The 25,069-nt window shown below is 39.7% G+C and overlaps 1 protein-coding gene across 1 annotated transcript in view; it reads right to left on the bottom strand.

Moving 5' to 3' along the window:
- Positions 1-35: 35 nt before the first annotated feature.
- Positions 36-25,069, bottom strand: part of cdc40 (cell division cycle 40 homolog (S. cerevisiae)) — a 130,637-nt gene continuing 105,603 nt past the window's right edge. The window contains exons 13-15 of the mRNA XM_043687120.2: positions 9,167-9,243; positions 3,238-3,382; positions 36-1,576 (exon numbers count right to left, since the gene is read on the bottom strand). Of these exons, the coding sequence (XP_043543055.1) occupies positions 1,399-1,576; positions 3,238-3,382; positions 9,167-9,243 (400 nt within the window). The 3' untranslated portion in view covers positions 36-1,398. The remainder of the gene's footprint in view (positions 1,577-3,237; positions 3,383-9,166; positions 9,244-25,069) is intronic.

Genomic DNA, 25,069 nt, shown 5'->3' with positions numbered 1-25,069 from the left:
ACGCACTGTACACCAAGTAAGTCAGTTTTAAAAAGTCCTCTGAACTCCATTTACTGTTAAGTCTGCAAAGCTCATAAGTGTCAAAAAGGTTTTTTTAATCATGCAGCACAAAAGTATTTAAAGACTTCTGTTAGAAACTTGCAAACACCAGCATGGATGGGCTTTATTGTCAACTTTACACCCTCTTTGCAACTTTCTATAAAAATCCAGACACATAAAATTTCTACTTTCTGGTTCAATCTGCATGCAATGATAGGGAAGTATGATGAGAAAGTGATGAAAATACTCAGCAGTTTAGGCAGCATCTGGGGAGAGAGAAACAGTCAATATTTCAGGTTGGCAATTTTCTTCAGAACTAGAAAACATTATGTAACATTCCCCAAATCTGACAAAAGATCATTTGACTTGAAATCATAACTCAGACTTTTGTTCTACAGATACAGCCTGACCTGCTTAATGTCTCCATCTTTTCCCACTTGTATTTCAGATTTCCAGAACCCACAATTTCAACTTCATTTCCGTTTTATCAATGTTATTTGCATTCCACTAACAGTCATGAAGTTATATATCCAGCTCTTTGTACAAATAGTCTCCATTGCATAAACAGATAGCATTGCACTGAAAGGCAAATTCTTCTTAAAGGGTTCATGGTACAGAATGTTCAGTTTATGACTCAAATTTTAACAATTTTACAATAACTTGAAACAGAAAAATAAAATATCTCCTTAATACAAACGTTTAAGTCAATATAATCATTTCCAGTTTTGAATGGGTCAATACTTTATGGTATTGGTCTGAATGGTAGGTTCAGGTTGCTGTATGAACAGAAATTTGAAGAATGGTCACTTTCAGTAAGGAGAGATCATGGTGGTCAAACTCCTTACAGTAGAATGTCTGCTTCTCGTGGTAACTGATGATCATCAAACAGAATTGCATTCTTAGAATTTACTAATGTCAAAATTGGATGTTCATATTTTCTTAAAAATCTAAGAATTATGAAGAAACACAGTCAATGCCCAGTTTTCATTAATAAATGTAATAGAAGATGTTTTTCTCTCTTCACGGATGCTGGTACAACCCAAGTTCTCTTTTTCAGCCAGCATTTTGTTTCCATTTACATTTAAAAACTGGAAGTTGTTTTAGGTTGTGATTTTATTTGAAGTTTTAAACAGAATCTACACAGAACATTACTCAAATTCATGAAGATGTTGAAGGATATGCTTCAGTGTTGAATCTTTCAGCTTAGCATATAGCCAACTCTGCCGGAGCATTTCCATGTCTTCAGCCAGCAAGGCAGTCAACAAGTATCCAGTCAGAGAGCATTCCGCAATGAGTCTAAACACAATTTCTCTGGAGAGACTTATTACCAAGAAAATTCTGAAGCTCCAGGAACTTCCATCAGTCCCACAGTTTGATCTGTCCATCCCAGCCACACGTGATGACTTTGGATGTTTCATGTGGATGCCAAATTGCACTAATGCAGACCTTATCATGTGCTTTGATTCGAGTGTACAGTTTGGTCGTCTTCCAGTCCCATATATTTAGCTTTCCATCAGCATCGCCTGAGGCCACATAACTGTTTATACAAATAAAAGTTAAAATACGTAGAATAACATTTTTCAAACAACATTCAAAAGATTAGAATACTGATTATTAGATGTATTAACATATATGGACACTAAAATAAGCACTTACGTAAATGATTTCAATGATCAAAAATTAATACTTCCTCTTCCTGTAAAATGACTTTATCTGGATGCATTGCATGCAGAGTTTAAAGAACAGCCTCATTTATAATTTTAATATGGCAGAAAAAATGTCACAAACAATGTGCTATTGTTGAGGATTTTCATAATCACAAGCTACTAGCCAATACTTTGAAATCAATCACTGAACATTAACAAGCATGCCATTTTTATGTTTACTTCAAATACCCATAGTTTCTAACTCAATGTTCAGACATCTGTAATACAAATGACATTCATTTCCAATTAAATCTCAATCCTATGTATGCCTGCTAATAATGATCAAGCCAAGGAATAAATGCATGATAATGGGATCGAATGTTAAAAAAATTACAGTTTTCCCCTTTGGCCAAAGGTTAACGTAATTCAACACTAATTATTGTGGACCGTCTACATTTATAACAAAAACCATCTCTAGATTGTAGGCACTGTTGGCAAGGCCAGCAATTATTGTTCATCCGTAAGTGTCCTAAAAAAGGGAGTGCTGAACTACCTTTATCAACCACTGCTTCTGTGAGGTAAAGGTATTCTAACACAGCAATTATGCAGGAACTTCTAAGAATTTAATCTAGCAACAAAGACATAGCAAGATATTTCCAAGTTAGGAAGTTATTTGGAGTATTTTGAGTAGTTTTGGTCTCATTATCTCTGGAAACAGATTATTGTCAAAGAAGGGATACAATGAAACATCACTCGACTTATTTCTGGGATGGTGGGCTGTCGTATGAAGAGAGATTGGAAAACCGGGCCTGTATTCTCTGGATGTTTCAAACAATGAGAGGTGATCTCACTAAAACCTATAAAATACTTAGACAGGGTAGTTGCGGGCAAGGTATTTTCCCTGGTTGGGGATACTAAAACCAGGGGGCACAACTTAAAAATAAGCGAGCTGCCACTTCAGTCCGAGATGTGGAGAAATTATTTTAGAGAGTTTTGAACCTTTGGAATTCTCTCCCATAGAGGCTGGTGGAGGCTCAGTCTGAGAGTATGTTAAAGTGGAGATTGATAGATTTCTGATTACCAACAGTGTACAGGATTATGGGGATAGTGCATGTAAAATGAACTGAATAATTTGATCAGCCATGATTTTATTGAAAGGTGGGGCTGGCACAATAGGCTAAATGGTCTACTGCTGTTTCTATGTTAATTGGGTTAGAGAGGAATTTGGATGTGATTATACTCCCATGCACTTACTGTCCTTGTTCTTCTAAATGAGAGACCTTTCAGATTTGCAAGGTGCTGTTGGAGAGGCCTTGGAAAAATTGCTGCTGCCACAATACACCAATGCTAGAAGAATGAATGTTTAAAGTGGTGGGCTGGGAGACGATCAAGCAGGTTGCTTCGTCCTGGATATTGTTGAGCTTCTTAATTGTTGTTGAATCTGTACTCCTCCAGGTCAGTGGAGAATAGGTCATCATTTGGAAATTACAGTTAAATACAACAGCAAACAGAAATGAATTTACCAGAAAAAAAGGTCAAATGAAAAACTCACCTCATGTCAGGTGAAAAATCCACCTGACAGGCATAACCTGCCACCATGTGGCCCTTGAAGATTTTTTTCTTATTCAGTCTAAACCTGTTTTGCGCTCCAAAGATGAGAATTTGATTGTCCATTGATTGACATGCCAGCCACTTGCCTAAACAGGACACATTGGAGAAATTAATCAGGCTTTTTACACGTGAATACACATCTATTGGGTATATTTATCTAGACAGGTGTAAAATGTTTTTGTAGGCTGAAGAGCTAACAGAAATGTACACATACCATTCCCTCTCCAGCAATAATCTTGCAACTAACAATTGTTATATTTTCCACTCACCTTGCATTTGCTTTAAAATGAAGAGAGGATTACATGAGCATAACCATTCAATCCCCACAGTGCAGAAGCAGGTTGTTCAGCCTATCGAGTCCACACCAAATCTCTGAACAGCATCCCACTCTGACCCACTGCCCTGTCCTGTAATCCTGCATCCACCCCGTGGCCAATCCACCTAACCTGCACATCCCTTGACTCTATGGGCAATTTAGATTAGATTATATTACAGTGTGGAAACAGGCCCTTCGGCCCAACAAATCCATACCGAACCGCTGAAGCGCAACCCACCCATACCCCTACATTTACCCCTTACCTAACACTACGGGCAATTTAGCATGACCAATTCACCTAACCTGCACATCTTTGGACTATGGAAGGAAACCGGAGCACCCGGAGGAAACCCACACAAACACGGGGAGAACGTGCAAACTCCACACAGTCAGTCGCCTGAGGCGGGAATTGAACCTGGGTCTCTGGCGCTGTGAGGCAGCAGTGCTAACCACTGTGCCACCGTACCGCCCACAAATTAGCACAGCCAATCCACCTAAGTTGCATATCGCTGGACTAGAGAGGAAACCAGAGCACCCAGAGGAAACCATGCACTCATGGGGTGAAGATGCAAACTCCAAACTCCAGGAGTTGCTTGAAGATGGAATCAAACCTGGGCCCCCAGCGCTATGAGGTAGTAGTGCTAACCACTGAGCTACCCTGTATGAAAGCCAAGTTAGTAGATTGTAGAAATGCTGATTTTGAGGTACTGAAATAAACCATGGGAAAATAAAAGATACAACATTTTTGGGGAAGAACAATGCAGAATAACAGTGAGTACCATTTATGAATGTTTTTAACTTAGTGTGGAAAACTATATGCCACCAAAAGGGCAGAGGAAACTACACAATGGTGCAACTCTGATGATGAATAAAGGCAGAATGAAATAATTGAGGGTATGGAAGTATGTTTACATTAAGTAAGTAGACAGTAGAAGAGTACATGACAGAGAATCTGAAGACATTAAGAAAGAAATAATAAAAACAATTTGGAACTCAAAGGAAGTATGAAATTAAATTATCAAGTGACATAAATAGTAAAATATTTTGCAGGTTCATTAATTCAAAAAGAAAAACTGTGATGGGAATAGGTTCATTAAGAAAAAGACAGGATTATACCAGAGGGAATGATGGAAAGGTGGCAGAAACATTAAATAATTCCATCACTTATAAGCATGCCTGGGGAGAAAGAATATGCAGATACGACATAATGGTGAGATGAGTGATGCATAAAATATATTTGAAATTTTAAAAAAAGGATGAATTGAATTATCTAAGCAAACTAGCAGATAGTTAATGTAATTCCTACATTTAAGGTGAGGCACAGTATGTGGCTAGGAAAATATAACCCAGTCAGTTATAAATTATCTGGATTGTCAAAAGGCTTTCAATAAGATGACCTGTAGATTAATGTATAGGGTTAGAAAATGTGAAGTCAGGAACAAGAGATAGATGAATTGCTAGCTGGCACCAAGACAAAAAGCAGACAGTGGGAGTGGAAGGTAATTATTCAGAACAGCAGAAGGTGGGAAGTATTTTACATATGAATTAAGGACTAATTTTGTTCACAACTTACATTTTAAAAAACTGGACATCAAAATCAAAAGCAATTTCTAAATTTGTGGATGACACCAAATTTGGGAGGGATGGGAGGTAGGAATTATTAGAACTGTGCAGAACTGCAAGAAATTACACTAAGATATCTATAAACTTGTAGAATGGGCAAATAATTCGCAAATTATGTGCACACAGATAAATCTTAGGAAGTACATTTTGGGAGGAAGAATAGGCAATTATTGCTTGGAAGCTGCAATTCTCTGTTGCATGGAGGGATAAAGGGATCCTGGAAGTGTAAAAGACATCATTCAACAAATGTTACGTTGTAGGTTAGCATGGCAATTAAAAAGCAAACCAAGGACTAGATTTTTTTCCCTGTTTGAGGGATAGAAAAAGAGAGAGGTTATTTTAAACCTATACTGTATAAAGGTTATTTTAAACTTACAGCACGGTATGCACCTATGCTGTCATATTATAAAAACAATATACAGACATTGGAGAGGGTACAGAGAAGATAGAAAAGGAAGTTTCTAGAAACGTGTGGATATACATTTATATATATATATATATATATATATATATAGAAAAGGATCGACAGACTAAGTCTGTTTTGTCTTTGGAAAAATGTTGAGGGATGACCTAACGGAGACTGTTAAAATTACAGGACCCTCAGATGTAGGAGCAGAAGTAGGTCATTCAGCGCTTTGAGTCTGCTCTGCCATTCAGGGAGACCATGCCTGATCTGATAATCCTCAACTCCTCTCTCCTGCCTTATCCCCATAACACGTGACCGCTTTACTCATTAAAAATCTATCTCAGCCTTGAATACACCTAATGATCCCACCTTGACAGCCCTCTGCAGTTAGGAATTGCACTAATTACCCTCGGAGATATTAAATGGTAACCTCTTAGTGTGAGGTTATGCCCTCTGATGCAGACTTTGCCAAAGGGAAAAGCAACCTCTTTCATCGGCCCTTTGGAGCCCTCTAAGAATCTTAGATGTTTCAAAAGAATCACAGATACGTTATAGCACAGAAGGTGGTCATTCGGCCCATTGATCCTGCACCAGCTCATTAATAAGCATCACTACCAAGTGCTAATCTCCTGCTTACTCCCTAGAAGCTTGCACATCATTTTTGTCCAAACAATTATCCAATAACATCTTGCATAACTCAACTGAACCCACCTTTACAACAGCAGCAGGTAGTGTATTCCATTTCCTAATTACTCACTGAGTGAAAGATTTTTTCTTCACTACATCTTTGCTTCTTTTGCAGTTTTACTTTAAATCTATACCGGTTTCTTTTTGTTCCTTTTACAAGTGGGAACAGCTTTTTTCTATCTACATTATCCTGTCCATTCACAATTTGTAAAGCCTCTATCAGATTTACTCTTCGCCTTCTTTGTTCCAAGAAAATTAGTTGAGCAGTTAGTAACACAAGGACATAATGGTGGGAAACTGGAATGCACTTCCTGGGAGGGTAGTTGAAATGGGAAACTCACAACCTTCAAAAAGTACTTGGATAAACACTTGGAAATACCATTATGTTCAAGGCTAAGAGCCAAGTGCTGGAAATTTAGATTTAGAGGTTTTTTTTGTCACTGCAACCTCAATGGGCCAAAGGGCCTTTTCCGTACTGTATGATTCTATGGCAATAGTCTCCTCTCATTCTTCTGATTACCAAAAAGTACAAGCTAAACCTAACCAACCTCTCTTCATCAGAATATCTCTCCATACCTGAAATCAACCTACTGAACCTTCTCCAGACTACCTCCAAAGTCAGTGTATCATTAGAATCAGAGATATACATTACAGACACAGGTCCTTTGGCCCAACTCATTCACACTGATCAGGTTTTCTAAACTGAACTAGTCCCGTTTGCCTATGTTTGGCCCATATCCCTCCAAACCTTTCCTAACTATGTACCTGTCCAAATGTCTTGTAATGTTGTATTTGTACCTGCCTCTACCATTTCGTATGGCAGCTCATTCTGTATATGCAACATACCATAAGCCATTTGTGAGAAAAAAATTCCCCTCAGCTCCCCTCAACTTAAACCTATTCTCTCAAGTTTTGGACTCCCCTACCCTGGGAAAAAGAACTTTGCTACTCACTTTATCTAATCCCCTCACAATTTTATAAACCTCTAAGATCACCCCTCAACCTCCTAGACTCCTAAAAGTGCCAGCGTATCCAGTCTCTCATATAACTCAAACTTTCCAGTCTCAGTTACATCCTTGTAAAATGTTTTTGCACCCTTTCCAGTTTAATAAAATCCTTCCTATAGCAGGGCGACCAGAACTGTATGCAGTACTCCAGATGTGGTCTTCTCAATGTCTTGTACAGATATAACAACATGACATCCCAACTCCTGTATTCAATGCTCTGACTGATGAAGGTAAGCAGGCCCAACGCCTTCTTCATCACCCTTTCCATGACACTACATTCAAGGAACTATGTACTTGAACCCTAGGTCTTCCTGTTCGAGAACACTCCCAAGGGCCCTACCATTAATTGTGTAAGTCCTGCCCTAGTGTGTCTCAGCAAAATGCAACATCTTGCATTTATCCGAACTAAACTGCAATTCTGCCATTCCTCAGCCTCCTGGCCAAGTTAATCAAGATACCATTATGCCCTGACATAACTTTCTTCACTTCCCACTATACCACCAATTTTTGTGTCATCCGTAAATTTACTAACAGTACTCTCCTATTTTCTCATCCAAATCATTTGTATAAATGCCGAACAACAATGGACCCAGGACTGATCCTTGTGGCTCACCTCTGGTCATAGGCCTCCAATCTGAAAAACAACCTTCTACCACCACCCTCACTTTCCTACCATTAAGCCAATTTTGTTTCCAAACAGCTAGTGTCTCTGGATTCCATGTGATCTAACCTTACTAACCAGCTGACCTTACGGTACCTTGAAGGGCTTGCTAAGGAGCATGTTGACAATGCCTACCACACTGTCCTCTCCCCCCACCCCCGCATCTATGTTCTTGACCACCTCTTCAAAAGACTCAAATTTGAGAGACATGATTTCCCTCACATAATGTCATGCTGACTATCCCTAATCAGTCCTTGCCTTTCCCAATGCATGCAGATCCTGTTTTAGCAAGATGTCTCTAGTTTTACGCTCTATTCCCTTTGATATAAAGGCTAATAGTCCATTTGCCTTCTCTATTACCTGGTGAACTTGGATTCTATTTTTTTGTAATTCATGCATGAAAATTCCAAATCTTTCTGTAGTATTTCTCCACTTAAATAATATTCAGCTTTTCAAATCTTCCAAAGTGCATAACCTCCCATTTCCCCACATTATACTCCATCCAACAAGTTTTTTATATAAAAGGCTTTGACAGAGTGGATCCAGAATGAATGCTTCCTCATGTAGGGAACAGCAAAACTAACAACCATCAATATAGCACAGTCACCAAAAAAGCCAAAAGGGAATTTAGCAGAAACCAATGAGCAGTAAGAAGAAGGGACTAGTTACCACAGCTGGTGGTTGAAGCAATAATATATGGCACCCTGAACAAGCAATTGAAGGAGACATGAATAAATGGTATAATGTTAAATTTAGTTGCATTTCATTTTTGTTATCTTTATAATCTTTCTCAATACTAAAAACTTTGTGATCTCAGCACTCTTTCAATTCTGGCCACTTATATATCCTGGATTTTAACCATTCCAGCACTGAAGATTGCACCTGCAACTGCCTCAGCCATAAGCTTCAGAATTCCTTCCCTCAACTTCTCCTCGTCACATTCGCTGCTCTTCTGGAACTTCTTCAAAGTTACCATTTTCTATCATCTGTTCTAATTTCACCTTATGGGGTTTGGTATCAAGTTTCGTTCGATTGTGCTCGTGAATTATTAAATGCAAGTTGAAATTGTTCGCTATACTGTTAAAAACGTAACACAGCATCTGACAATATTTTAAAATGACATGGGGCCTAATGGTCAGGAAGAGAAGTGGAGAGATTAGATAAACTCACCATTTGGTGACAATGTTACTGCTGGCATAGAGTGCATACTTGGTTCTGCAATGTATTTGAAGTCCACAGGAATGTCCCTGTAAGAGAGCATGAAGACAGATAAGCAAACAAAAATAAAAACTGCTGTTTACAGTTCTAAAGTTCAGCCTATGCAGTCTACTCAAATCCTAGAGATTGTGCTGAGCAAAAAGTCCAAAAGAACAAAACAAGCGTTCACACAAAAGCCAAACCGTCAGATTGATAAACAAGTGGAATAAAAGCTCCAAGAGGAAATTTCAATTGCTTTTTTTATTGTGAAACACAGCAACTATTTTCCACTGTACAGTGAAACAAAGAGAACAAAGTGTATGTCACCATTTGGAGTGCTACATTAGAGTGTCAAACCAGCCTACGAAAGGAAAGAAAATGGGATGATTGTTGAAAGCAGATAAGGCAAAGGAGAAATGAACAACTTAACATGGAGCTACTGCAATTATTAGACTGCTGTAAGAGGTATAGACGATAGATATTCCTAAATGTTAGATGCTTATTTCTTTAGATAGACTGCTCATGAATTTAAACATAATGGTTCAAGCTGTGGTTAAAAATGTCATAAACCTCACCGTGCAATTCAATGCATGAAAGATGAAATTGCTTGAGAGTCAGAAGAAAGGAATACAAAAGTGCCTTCAGTCAAACCTGATCATATCCTTTAAAATACATATTACTAACATTTATTTAATTTTAGTTAAATTACTGCAACTCTCCATTTATAGAAACATAAAACAGGGCAGAATTCACAGCTCTTGGAATCCAACTAAAGTCTGAAGTAAATTGTAATATTGTGACACCATAAAAATGTAGATAGTTAGACAGTATTTATTACATCCTTTTATTCAACCTATTCAGTGAATTTTTGAACTCTCTGGTTTTAGCTGATAAACCAGATTTTAAGGCTGCCATTATTTTAGGTGCAATTTCCATCTCCTTATCATTCCAGTACTTTATTTTAAATTCAAACAGAAAATGCTGAAAATATCTTTGTTCAGGCAGCATCAATGAGGACATAACAAAGTTAACATGTCTAATGGTTAGACTGCATTAGGAGACATAGACGATGGACATTGCTATTCATAGACAATGCTTGAAAATCTAAACATAATGGTTCAAGCTGCAGTCAAAAAGTGTCATAAACCTCTCCCTGCAATTCAAATTGTTTATTGGTTGTTTGCCTTAACTACTTTCAGACCAACAGTCCTTTCATTGCAAGGAGCTAGATTTAGGCAGGTCAGAGAGTAGAAGAGAAGTATTGACAAAATGGATGATGATGTATGGCAAAAGAGGATGGTATTTGGAGGTAAAGAAACAAATGATGGATCTTGAAGTATAAGTGGCAAGAATAGAATTACTACCAACAATTGCTGTCTGGGAAAAATAGAAGCAGTGGTTAATGATCTCTAATAGTCAAACTCAAATTTGAGGATTGGATAAAAAATAAATGTTGCTTCTCAAAGGTTTATTGAGTTTCATTAGAGTAGTGTAGGAGGCTAAGAACAAATGGAATGGGTGGTGAATTAAAATTACCTTACCTGCAGCTCAGGGTTATGCTGAAGGACTGAATGTAAGTGCTCCACAAATCAGTTACTTACTCTGTATTTAGCCTTTCCAGTACTGAGAAGACCACATTCTGAGTAGTGAATACAGTTTACTAAGTTCAAAGAAATACAAGTAAATTGCTAATTTGTCAGAACATTGTTTGGCACCTGTTCTGATGAAGGATCACAGACCTGAAATGTTAACTCATATTTCTCTCTGTACAGATGCCGAGTATTTCCAGAACTTTCTGTTGTTATTTTGGATTTGCAGCATCAGCAGCATTTTGATTTGAAACTCTTCTCTGGTTCTTGGAGGGAGGGGAAGGGGTGACAGCAGAAGTGAGGGAAATTAGCAAATAAGAAAAAAAAAGGTGTCATGGCACAAGTATTACTCGACAAAGCAAAGGCATCATCAGAAGCTGTGATGTAAAAACCAGAACAGAATCCTTAAATATGAATGATGTAAGGAACCCTAGTGAAGCTAGCTGAGGGAATGAGTTGATAATCCATTCCCAGAAAATGTGATATGGAAGAAAAGGAAACAAAGGGAAAGAGTCATATTTAGGATATGTGAAGGTGATATTAGCATGGAAATTATGGGCAAAGTTAATCAACTCTCTCAGTTTAGGATTAGTGTACAATATAACACTTCCACAGTCATCAACACGTTGGACAAAGAGTTGCAGGATGCCATTCAGCCCATGGTGTCTGTGCCATCACTTTGTTCACACTCCTCTGCTGAAACTCCTCGATGCTGCCTGAATTGCTGTGCTCTTCCAGCACCATTGATCCAGAATCTGGTTTCCAGCATCTGCAGTCATTGTTTTTACCTCTTTTCCTATAGCCTAGTAAATGTTTCCTGTTCAAAGTATTTATCTAATTTTCTTTTTAAATTCAATACTGAATCTGGGTCTATTAACTACTAAGCTTTCAAGCCATGCATTTCAAATCACTAGAACTGACTGTTGCATCTGGTTCTATTGCCAATTACTTTAATTCTGTGGTTTCTGGTTACTGCCCTTTTGCTACTGTAAACTGTTTCTCCTTGATAACTCCATCAAATTCTTTCAAGTTTCAAACAACTTCTATCAAATCTCTCCTTCAGTTTTTCTGTTTGAAGCAGACCAGTAACTATAACCACATCAGACATGCATCTGGGATTCTGAAACAATTGTTCACATATTTAAATGTCAGAATGCACTATAATCTGTTGCAGAGGTAGTATCAAAATAACATTGTTGCATGACACAGAATAATCATGGAAACAGACTCTCTGATTGACAAGGACATGTGGTAAGTCATGGCACATTAGGAAAATGGTGATGACATCACCAAAGAACAAGCAAAACAAAAAGCCAAGCAGTCACACTGTTACATCAGGTTGTGATTTAGCAGCTCTTTCCTCAAGACAAACTTAATTGTATTTTGCTTTTAATGTTCTTTATTGACTTTTGTAGTATTTTCTTCCCACAATTATTGTTGCTTATTGATGGCAATTCATTGGGAGCACCCTCACATCAGGAACAAAGTACACCACCTTGTATATGCAACTATTACAACGGCTCCCCCACAATAGTCTGAACTGCCAATCATTCATGGTAGGGCTATAGAAAACACTTCCTTGCTCTCACACCAAAGCTCTGACCTAGAGATCTCCAGTTAGAAATCTTTGTTCTTTCACTCCTGTTCTTTTACTTCACGCTAAAAATGCGCATTTCATAATTTCTATTTACATTGCTTGGGCGGCTATTTGTAGGTGCTTTTGGATGGCTACTTCAGTTGTGGATTACTTTCTTAGTACCATTATAAGAGCAGAACTTCCCAAAAACAAATCTGTGAGAGTGCATAACGAAAGGAAAAACACTGAATTCCCACTTAAATGACTGTTAGAGGTTGTAACCAAATAAACATCACGTTTCTGAACAAAAGCCTTTAACCCAACTAATGTGGTATCTGTCACAAACATAAATCTTCATTGTCCATTCATCTGAATATTTTGCAGAAGGGTATTTTGACATACCTGAACAATACGACGTGCCATTCTGACTGATCGTGATGGTAACCACGAGGCTACCATCTTGTACAAATTATCTCCTCATTGTACGTTGGACACGCAATGTTTTAAAGCAACAGTGATTATTACTTTCCTTACATAATTCCTGGTACTGTAATTCCTCAAATCAAAACACATATATTCTCTCCCATCCTCCATATCTTCATTAATAGAATAGTTCATGTTGAAACTAAATCTATTTAGAAGCAGGAACAGGCTTACACTGACATGTTAGGCACACATCCAATCTTTTCTGATTAAGAACATAGCCCAGAAAACAGAGTGATCCTAACAGACTGATTCATTCCAGCTGTGGATACACATTACACAACTGCCAGGTCATCTATATAACTACAGTTAGACCCGCAAAATGGCACGAAACATCATCCTCATCATCTGCCAAAAACCAGCTTAAATCTTTTAAGGTCAGACAGCTTGACTTCTAAAAACAATCTATACAAACTTTGAATTTGAATGAACAATAAAACATATTTCAAAGTTAAAAATGTTGTTCCTATTTGTTAAAGCTCTGGCCTATAACAAGTCATGGAGAATAGTCTATATGATTTTGTAGTTTCTCAATAACAAAGGAAGATTCATGTAGAATAGCAGTGGTGATCATGTGCTGCTTCTCCATTTAAGCAAGAAGAGCTTCCAATTACACAAGATGTACAATACTGAGCTGGCAGTTTGGTGCTGGAGAAATTTATCTTTTTTTAAAGTTGGTGCCTGTTGTGTTACAAGATTGCAACAGGACACATTTGCCAGTGACAACTTCACAAAGCAGTCAAAATGGAAATGGTTACATTTACTTACTTAGGTACAGATGGATTAGGAGGAGTGGGCCATTCAGCCACTTGAGCTTGCTCAGTCATTTGCTAAGATCATGCCTGAGATCAATGGGATTTAATGAGACCATGGCTGATCTCACTGTGAACTCAACTCCATATTCCTGCTTACCACAATATTTTTTAAAATAACAAAGGAGTCAAAAAACTAACTTAACTACCTCAGCCTTAAGAATATTCAATGACTTTGCCTCTGCCACACTCTTGGGAAGAGAGTTCTAAACACTCAACTTCGAGAAAACATTGCATTCATAGAGTCACAGAGATGTACAGCACGGAAACAGACCCTTCGGTCCAACTTGTCCATGCTGACCAGATATCCCAACCCAATCTTGTGCCAGCTGCCAGAACTTGGCCTATATCCATTTAAATCCTTCCTATTCATATTCCCATCCAGATGCCTTTTAAATACTGTACTTGTACCAGCCTCCACCACTTCCTCTGGAACCTCATCCCAAAAGCGCACCACCCTCTGCGTGAAAAAGTTGCCCCTTAGGTCCCTTTTATATATTTCACCTCTTACCCTAAACCTACGCCCCCTAATTCTGGTCTCCCCACAGGGAAAAGACCTTGTCTATTTATCCTATCCATGCCTCTCATGATTTTATAAATCTCTAGAAGGTTACCCATCAGCCTCTGATACTCCAGGGAAAACAGCCCCAGCCTGTTGAGCCTCTCCCTCTTGCTCAAAGCCTCCAACCCTAACAACATCCTTGTAAACCTTTTCTGAACCCTTTCAAGTTTAACAACACCCTTTCAATAGGAAGGAGGCCAGAATTGCATGCAATATTCCAAACGTGGCCTAACCAATGTCCTGTACAGCCGTAACATGACCTCCCAACTCCTGTACTCAGTGCATTTGGTATGAAAGCATACCAAACCCCTTTTTCACTATCCTATCTACTTGCAACTTTACTTTCAAGGACTATGAACCTGCAATCCAAGGTCTCTTTGTTCAGCAACACTCCGCAGGACCTTACCATTAAGTGTATAAGTCCTGCTCTGATTTGCTTTTCACAAATGCAGCACCTCGCATTTATCTAAATTTAACTCCATTTGTAACTCCTCAGCCTATTGGCGCATCTGGTCAAGATCCTGTTGTACTCTGAGGTAACCTTCTTCGCTGTCCACTACACCTCCAATTTGGTGTCATCTGCAAACTTACTAACTATACCTCCTATGTTCATGTTTAAATCATTTATATAACTGATGAAAAGCATGGACTGAGCACCGATCTTTGTGGCACACCATTAGTCACAGGCCTCCTGTCTAAAAGGCAGCCCTCCACCACCATCTTCAGACTTCTACCTTCGAGCCAATTCTGTGTCCAAAAGGCTAGTTCTCCCTGTATTCCATGAGACCTAACCTTGCTAACCAGTCTCCCACAAGGAACCTTGTTGAACGTTTTACTGAAGTCCATGGAGATCACATCCACCACTCTGTCCTCATCAATCCTCTTTGTTACTTCTTCAAAAAACTCAATCAAGTTTGTGAGACATGATTTCCCAAGCACAAAGCCATGCCAACTATCCAGTATCAGTCCTTGCCTTTCCAAATACATGTACATCCGGTCCCTCAGGATTCCCTCCAACAACTTGCCCACCACCGACATCAGGTTCACTGGTCTATAGTTCCCTGCATTGTCCTTACCACCCTTCTTAAACAGTGGCACCACATTAGCTAACCTCCAGTCTTCCGGCACCTCAGATGTAACTATCGATGATACAAATATCTCAGCAAGAGGCCCAGCAATCACTTCCCGAGCTTCCCACAGAGTTCTAGGGTATACCTGATCAGATCCTGGGGATTTATCTACTTTTATGTGTTTCAAGACATCTAGCACCACCTCCTCTGTAATATGGACATTTTTCAAGATGTTGCTATATATTTCCCCATATTCTATACCTCCCATCTTCTTCTCCACAGTAAATACTGATGCAAAATACTCGTTTAGTATCTCCCCCATTTTCTGTGGCTCCACACAAAGACTGCCTTGCTGATCTTTGAGGGGCCCAATTCTCTCCCTAGTTACCCTTTTGTCCTTAATGTTATTTATAAATCCCTTTGGATTCTCCTTAACCATATTTGCCAAAACTATCTGTGTCCCCTTTTTGCCCTCCTACTGCCTTTATACTCGAAGGATTTACTCGATCTCTCCTGTCTATACCTGACATATGCTTCCTTCTTTTTCTTAACCAAACCCTCAACTTCTCTAGTCATCCAGCTTTCCCTACACCTACCAGCCTTTCCTTTCACCCTGACAGAAATATACTGTTTCTGGACTCTCATTATCTCATTTTTGAAGGCTTCCCATTTTCCAGCTGTCCTTTTACCTGTGAGCATCTGCTCCGAAACAGCTTTTGAAAGTTCTAGCCTAATACCCGTCAAAATTAGCCTTCCTCCAAGTTAGAACTTCAACTTTTAAATCCGGTCTATCCTTTTCCATCACTATTTTAAAACGAATAGAATTATGCTCGCTGGCCTCAAAGCGCTCTCCCACTGACACCTCAGTCACCTGCCCTGCCTTATTTCCCAAGAATAGGCAAGTTTTGCACCTCCTCTAGTAGGTGCATCCACATACTGAATCTGAACATTTTCTTGTACACACTTTACAAATTCCTTTCCATCTAAACCCTTAACACTCTGGCAGTCCCAGTCTATGTTTGGAAAGTTAAAATCGTCTCTATCTTAAATATGAGCCTTGTTATTTTTAAACTCTGAATGCTCCCAAAAGGGAGAAAACATCCTTCCAGCATCCACCTTCTCAAATCTTTTCAGAACCTTATATGGCTCAGTAAGATCATTTCATTATTTTAAACACTGATGGTCACTTCATCCAAGTTATTCATGTAAATTGTGGATTGTTGAGGCCCAAACATTGATCCCTGTGTCAATTTTGAAAAACCTAAAATGGTCAATTTATGCCTGTCCCCTGTTCCTGTAAGCTAACCAATCTTTTATCCATGCTAACCTGTTACTCCCTACACCATACGTTCTTTGCATTGTAAAATTTGATGCAGTACCTTGTTAAATGCCTTTTCGAAATCTAACACCACATCGACAAGTTCCCCTGTATCCAACTTGTTTATTTCCTCAAAAAACTCCAGAGTTAAACATGATTTCCCTTTCACAAACTATGTTCTGACTTTGTCAGATCGCACTGAGGTCTAAGTGGTGGTTATTTCCTCCTTAATAAAAGATTCCAGCAGATTTCCAAGTTTACCCACAAATCCCCAATCCTATGCTCATATCTCTTATAAAAAAACCCCAGCAATTATAAGAAAACAATTTTAATTGCTTTAAGCAGCAGTCTACTCCATATGTCCTTTTCACTTTTTCAAAAGTGATGTTCTAGCCTATGTTCTTGGATGAGCGATGCCAATTTGGAACATGGGTCCTTCCATTTGGTGACAGTTCAAGTTAATAAGTTGCTTATTTATGCATTACTCATTCATGACATGCAGCATGTCATGTTAAAGAATAAATAAGTTCTGGAGAAACTTAGATTTGCAGCATCTTCAGAACTCTTCAGAGGAGTCCTATCAGACTTGAAACGCTATTCTGTTTCTCTCTCCACAGATGCTGCCAGACCTGCTGAGTTACTCCAGCATTTTCTGTTTATTTCAGATTTGAAGTATCTGCAGTACTTTGCTTTTATTTTCAGTTTAAATATTTAGATTACTTTCCAGCTCAGCCAGCGAAAAAAAAGTTCAATTTTCAATGCTCAAATGTATAGAATCAGGAACTGGCCTTATTGGTCACAGATTTATTGGAACCAGTGACAACTTATTAAAATTCACAAAGCATTGCCCCATTATTACATTAACAACAATCCCTTGAATAATCATAACATACAATCTGGATGATTCTGCTATCTTTAGATTAAAATTGAAACAGCTTCCTGCAGAATTAATATGATTTCAAAGAAAATATATTTCTTGCACCTTGAAGGACCTTAGGGCAATTACATTTCTATAATGTTGTCTAGGATGGATTATACGGGTGATGTTGCTAACAGCATCAACATGAATGAGGAATCTGGGTGCGGTGTATGCTGGGAGCAAATTTTAATTTCCGGATTCTATTCCTGTTGGAATGAATGTGGAACACAGTAAAGTGAGAGTCACCATAGGTATCTCTCTCATTAAGAGATGAAAGGTGGTAAGGGTCACCACATCTCAGGCAAGGGGCAATGCTGAGAAGGTAGTATCTTCATGGTAAACCTAGCTGGTATAAGAATGGAACCTGAACTGTTGAGTCACTCTATCACAAACCAGCCATCCAGCTAATTGACTAGTAAATGATAGCAGAGAGAAACTGAGGGAGATTCTGGAGGAGCTGACCAATTAAGCAGCTGCCTCTGGGAACTCCAATAAATTAAGGGCAGCAGGGGAACACTCGATTTGAACAGCGGGCAGCAGAGGTAGGTGCTGCAGAAGTGTGTGGACACTGGTCACAAATAGGGGGTACAAGTAGTACAAATGGGTTAGAAAAAAATGGGTTAGGCACACACATGAAAGAAAGGGAAAAAAAATCAAGAGTAATGGGCACCGCTACGTTATGACCATTTATTTACAGTGTCAGCACTAAGAAATTTAGCATCAGGTAGCAATAGTTACCCATTCTGCTGCCTGGAATTAGCCAACACTTCGTAGATGGTTTCCTAGCTCAGTGGGTGCCCTCTATTCTGGATGAAGAGTGCCATTAATCAAACCAGATATGACTAATTGATTGAGCACTACAGATTTTTGGGCAACCAGTCTCGGTTTCCTGGAGTGTCTTGTGGAGTGGGAAGACATCATAGAATTGGCCTAATGAGACTTCTCTCCCAATTTCACTTCTGCCTCCAAACGCATGGCCATAGGCCATTGAAAAGTGTGTCCTGGATTCCTTAAAGGAGGAAATGCTAACAGAGCAGGTCACTTGTCCAGCAATGGCCTAGGAGAGGCGTATGACAAGTAATGGTTGGAATTCTCATTGATCTATATTTGTCAAGGAAACTCGGGTGTGTACTGGTTCATGTGATTATTGCTCAAACTTGGTTTGTTGCTTAAAATTAACCTAGGTGTCTGTTTTCAATATTCAGGTTAGTGGAGTGTGACAGACAGCATCTGGAATTGCACAGCGGGGGAACTGGATAACACTGATGAATTCGAAATGATTTTCCTTTAAAGTAAGTTAGACTATAAGACCATAAGACATAGGAGTGGAAGTAAGGCCATTTGGCCCATCGAGTCCACTTCGCCATTCAATCATGGCTGATGGGCATTTCAACTCCACTTACCCGCATTCTCCCCGTAGCCCTTAATTCCTTGTGACATCAAGAATTTATCAATCTCCGCCTTGAAGACATTTAGCGCCCCAGCCTCCACTGCACTCTGCGACAATGAATTCCACAGGTCCACCACTCTCTGGCTGAAGAAATGTCTCCTCATTTCTGTTCTGAATTTACCCCCTCTAATTCTAAGGCTGTGTCCATGGGTCCTAGTCTCCTCGCCTAAAGGAAACAATTTCCTAGCGTCCACCCTTTCCAAGCCATGTATTATCTTGTAAGTTTCCATTAGATCTCCCCTTAATCTTCTAAACTCCAATGAATACAATCCCAGGATCCTCAGCCGTTCCTCAAATATTAGACCTACCATTCCAGGGATCATCCGTGTGAATCTCCGCTGGACAGCTCCAGTGCCAGTATGTTCTTCCTGAGGTGTGGGGACCAAAACTGGACGCAGTACTCCAAATGGGGCCTAACCAGAGGTTTATAAAGTCCCAGTAGCACAACAGTGCTTTTATATTCCAACCCTCTTGAGATAAATGACAACATTGCATTCGCTTTCTTAATCACGGACTCAACCTGCATGTTTACCTTTAGAGAATCCTCGACTAGCACTCCCAGATCCCTTTGTACTTTGGCTTTATGATTTTTCTCACCGTTTAGAAAGTAGTCCATGCTTGTATTCTTTTTTCCAAAGTGCAAGACCTCACATTTGCTCACATTGAATTCCATCAACCATTTCCTGTACCACTCTCCCAAACTGTCTAGATCCTTCTGCAGCCTCCCCACTTCCTCAGTACTACCTGCCTGTCCACCTAACTGCGTAATATCGGCAAACTTCACTAGAATGCCCCCAGTCCCTTCATCCAGATCATTAATATATAACGTGAACAGCTGCGGCCCCAACACTGAACCCTGCGGGACACCGCTTGTCACCGGCTGCCATTCCGGAGTTTATCCCAACTCTCTGCCTTCTGTCAGACAGCCAATCCTCAATCCATACCAGTAGCTCACCTCGAACACCATGAGCCCTCACCTTGCTCAGCAGCCTCCCGTGTGGCACCTTATCAAAGGCCTTTCGGAAGTCTAGATAGACCACATCCACTGGGTTTCCCTGGTCTAACCTACTTGTTGTTGTGGTTCTGTTCGCCGAGCTGGAAATTTTTGTTGCAAACGTTTCGTCCCCTGTCTAGGTGATATCCTCAGTACTTGGGAGCCTCCTGTGAAGCGCTTCTGTGGTGTTTCCTCTGGCATTTATCACCTACTTGTCACCTCTTCAAAGAATTCCAATTGTTGGAACACCTACTTGTCAGGCACGACCTCCCCTTACTAAATCCATGTTGACTTGTTCTAATCCGACCCTGCTCTTCCAAGAATTTAGAAACCTCATCCTTAATGATGGATTCTAGAATTTTACCAACAACCGAGGTTAGGCTGTTAGATAGTAAAACCTTGCACCTTACCAGCCTAATTGCATTGCTACAAAAATAATATGAAGCATTTCTAATGGAAATCAAGTCCATAAATAGTCCTGTCATCATTAAAAAGTTACCTGTCAGCTCTTTCACTATAGAAAACGCTGCTATGCTGTAGATATGTAGCAATTATCCTGACAGATGCATCAATCCACAGGAGTAAAGGAGAAGTGCTTGTGTCATTCTGATGCTATATATGACTTGGAGGTGCCAGTGTTGGGCTGGGGTGTACAAAGTTAAAAATCACACAACATCAGGTTGTCATCCAACAAGTTTATTTGGAAGCACAAGCTTTTGGAGCACTGCTCCTTCATCCACAACCACCTGAAGGAGCAATGCTCTGAAAGCTAATGCTTCCAAATAAATTTGTTGGACTATAACATGGCGGTGTGATTTTTAACTTTGATGCTATATAGGCTTTTCTTATCTTTTCTTTTCTTAAAAATAATCATTCATGGAATATGGGTGTTGATGGCTGGTCAGCATTTTATCTCCGATCCCTGGTTGTCCTTGAAGGGGTGAGCTGCCTTCTTGAATTGCTGTAGTTCATCTGGTGTGGGTGGACCCACAATGCCATTAGGGAATGAATTCCAGGAATTTGAACCCAGTGACACTGAAGGACAGTGATATATTTCAAAATCAGTATGGTGAATGGCTTGGAGAGGAATTTGTGTGTGGTGGTGTTTCTAGATATCTGCTGCCTTTGTCCTTCGAAATGGAAATGGTCGTGTGTTTGGACTATCTGAGGATCTTTGGTGAATTTCTGCAGTGCATCTTGTAGATAGTACACACTGCTGCTACTGAGCATCTGAGGTCATGGATATTTGTAGTTGTGGTGCCAATCAAGTGAGCTGCTTTGTCCTGGATGGTTCAAGCTTCTTGAGCATTGTTATAGCTGCACCAGTCCAGGCAACTGGGGAGTATTCCATCACACTCCTGACTTGTACCTTATTAATGGTGGACAGGTGCTGGGGAGTCAGGATGTGAGTTACCACAGTATTCCTAGCCTCTGACTTGCTCTTGTACCTACTATGTTTATGTGGTGAGTCCAACAGAGTTTTTGGCCAATAGTAATTCCCAAATGTTGATAGTGGACGATTTAGTGATAGTATCACCAGTGAATGTGGAGGGGGTGTGGTAAGATTGTCCCTTATTGGTGATGGCCATTGCCTAGCATTTGTGTGGCACAAATGTTACTTGCCACTTTTCAGCCCAAGCCTTGATGCTGTCCAAATCTTTTTGCATTCATCAGCGAACATGCCCACTCCTGACCTTACATTGGAATCCGTACCAAATCAGTGTGACAGTACAGCTTCTCGGTTGCCTATTTGCCAACTCATAAATAACTACACAAACTTGGTGCAAATACAAAACAATGGCATCTGAAAATCTGAAGACAGGGATGCCTTCACTTTCAATACAATTATGGTGTAAGTCATCGCAGCTCCAGTCAGGATTTCTATTTTTGTTGTGATCCCAGTTAATATTATTATTGGACAAGTAGAATAAACCAAACTATTTACATCCAACACAAGTTTAAAGATTCTAAGTAAACAGTAAAGTACAATCCTGTTAATCCCAAAAGCATTCCTTTACAGTATTCACAATAGAAAGAATTCCCTTCTCTATCACATCTATAAGGCTTAACTGTTGCTTCAATTTCTAGCATTAAAAATCCAAAAGGCTCTTCTTGGAGCCTTCAAACAACTGTGTTTAGATTTTCTGCTTCAATTAACTCCTTTGGTTGTAACACTGCTGGGATGGAACTTACAAATTAAATTGCTTACATTGATGTAACCTACTTCTTAATAATTCTAAATGATTTCCTTTTAGCAGTAGCAACTGTTTTACACAGTCAGCCTCAGCCATGACTTCTGCAAAACTGTCAAACTAAAACCCAAAAAGGCTTTCTTCATGTGATCGGGATTTTCCCTTAATAGAAAGGAATCAATTTCTGACCTTTTAAACCAAAAGCCTTAAGCACAACTGTTCACTTTGTTAATTCATGAAAATTCTCCAAACGTAAACAAATTCCAATTAACCTCCAATAATTCTCTCTGTAGAACTACTTTTAAAAATGAATTACCATGGCTACTGAAATACTTAAAAACACTGAATATTGAAATACTGAATATGAAAGAAATTAATCATTAACCCCTTCAGATGCAGACCAAATCCCACATACCACTAGATCGAATCCAAACCCGAAAGTCAATGATATTAAAATAAAGATAAATCACACACTCTACATCATATTCTCTTGAAGCCAATCAAGTAAGAAGATCATATCTTATGACACTGGAATACCAAAAGTTTACTCTGAGTGTAGCAAATATAAAGAGAAAATAATTGCGAGCGAGATTCCAACAGTTACTAGTTTATTTTAGGGATGGAATGAGGGGAAAAAAATCAATTTGTTTATAAATTAGAAATAATAAAATGGCTGCGCTTATTGTGGACAGCACTCAAACTTTATATGGCCAGCATTACATTGTGCATGCTTGAGAAATAAGTACTAAATACTGCCCTCTGTTGTGGCAAAGACCTGCTGCACCAAGGAGGTGAAGATCACCCAACTCTGCAGCCTCCCAGCGCTCGCCCCCCTCCCCCCCCCCCCCCCAAACAAACCCCCACCGAATGTCTTCCCCAACTCCTCCTTCTACAATGGCCAGGGTGAGTGCCATTTGCGTATGCGCTGACATCACTGTGCTTAGAAGTCGGTGACATCAACATACAGGCACTTCCTGCAGCTTGATGTGGCCCCTGACATCATGGCCCACTTCTGCCCCTATATATGGGGTCATTCTGCCATTTGGAGTAATCGCTCTATACTAATGTACAAAAGTAACAAATGATTTAGATTTCAGCCTCAACATGACTTTCTTTTTCTCACTGAACAGTTAAAGCTTGAATCACGAAATAGAACATAGAACATTACAGTGCAGTACAGGCCCTTCGGCCCTCGATGTTGTGTTGACCTGTGAAACCAATCTGAAGCCCATCTAATCAACACAATTCCATTTTCATCCATATGACTATCCAATGACCATTTAAATGCCCTTAAAATTGGCGAGTCTACTACTGTTGCAGGCAGTGCATTCCATGCCCCTACTACTCTCTAAGAAAAGAAACTACCTCTGACATCTGTCCTATATCTATCATCCCTCAATTTGAAGCTATGCCTCCTCGTGCTAGCCATCCCCATCCAAGGAAAAAGTCTCTCACTATCCATTCTAATTAACCTTCTGATTATCTTATATGTCTCAATTAAGTCACCTCTCAACCTTCTTCTATCCAATGAAAACAGCCTCAAGTCATAGAGATGTACAGCATGGAAACAGAGCCCGCGGCCCAACCCATCCATGCCAACCAGACATCCCAACCCAATCCAATTCCACCAGCTAGCACATGGCCCGCATCCCTCCAACACTCCCCCCACCTCTCACACCCATCCAGATTGCCCTGAAATGCTGCAATTGCACCAGCCTCCACCACATCCCCCAGCAGCTCATTCCATACACGCATCAGCCTCTGCGTGAAAAAGTTACCCCCCCCCCGCCCCAGGTCCCTTCCATATCCTTCGAAATAATGTACAAATTATGAGTTATTACAGCATACTGAATAATTTCAGGCTGGAGAATGGAAATCTTCGAGATTTACAACAACATATACAGTTGCATGATCCCATTCAGCTTGGGGTTAAGCATCAATCTCATCATAAATCCTACATAAATTTAATGAATGCAATTGCCTGCCAAAAATGAACAAGCTAAAGATGACAAATTCTGCCACATAATCATGTCATTTTTATTAAAATAAAGCAACTGTGTTTTTTTCTAAATTCAACTTTTATTCAATAAAACACTAAGCAACCACACCACCTGACTTGAAATCCTCCTTTTCTTAGATCAACGATTCTTGTTGCAGAATTATTAGTGTGGATGTAAATCAAGCAGTGCAGAACTAAGAGCACTGCTAGAATTATTCAGCAAGGCATCTGAGTTTTGTCATTTTTGCTACACACATAGCCTCCCCAAGTTCATTATCAATACCTCCAACAGATGGAGTGCAGCGATTCAAGAAGGCACCTCCCTACCACCTTCTCAAGGGCAACTAGAGATGGGCAATAAATGCTTGCCCAGCCAGTGGTGTTCACATTGCTGAATCCAGTTTATATGGATTTCAGCAAAATCTTTGACAAGGTTCCATATGGGAGATTGGTTAAGAATGTAAAAGCACATGGTATCCAGGGTAACTTGGCAAATAGGATCCAAAATTGGCCTAGTGATAGGAGACAGAGATTGGTGGTAAAAGGTTGCTTGTGTGACTGAAAGCTGATGTCTACTGGCTTACCACATGGATCAGTGTTGGGTGCTTTATTGTTCATGATATATACAAAAGATATAAATGGGAATATATGGAGGATGATAAGCACATTTGCTGATGATGCGACGGTTGGCCAGGTGAGGAAGGCCTTAAGTTATAGGACGGTATTGACAGGTTGGGCAGATCAGTGTCAGATGGAACTTAACCCTCATAAGTGTGAGCTGATACACATTGGACGAAGCAACAAGACAAGGCAGTACTCAAGGAATGGCAGGATACCAGGAAACTCAGAACAACAAAGTGATCTTGGGGTACTTGTCTACAAATCCCTGAAGGCACAGGACAGATTAATAGG

The sequence above is a fragment of the Chiloscyllium plagiosum genome, unplaced genomic scaffold, assembly GCF_037043375.1.
Source record: "Chiloscyllium plagiosum isolate Xiang-an unplaced genomic scaffold, Cpla_swu_hap1 HiC_scaffold_3, whole genome shotgun sequence".
Taxonomy (NCBI): domain Eukaryota; kingdom Metazoa; phylum Chordata; class Chondrichthyes; order Orectolobiformes; family Hemiscylliidae; genus Chiloscyllium; species Chiloscyllium plagiosum.
This window is presented reverse-complemented; position numbering and strand designations above follow the sequence as displayed.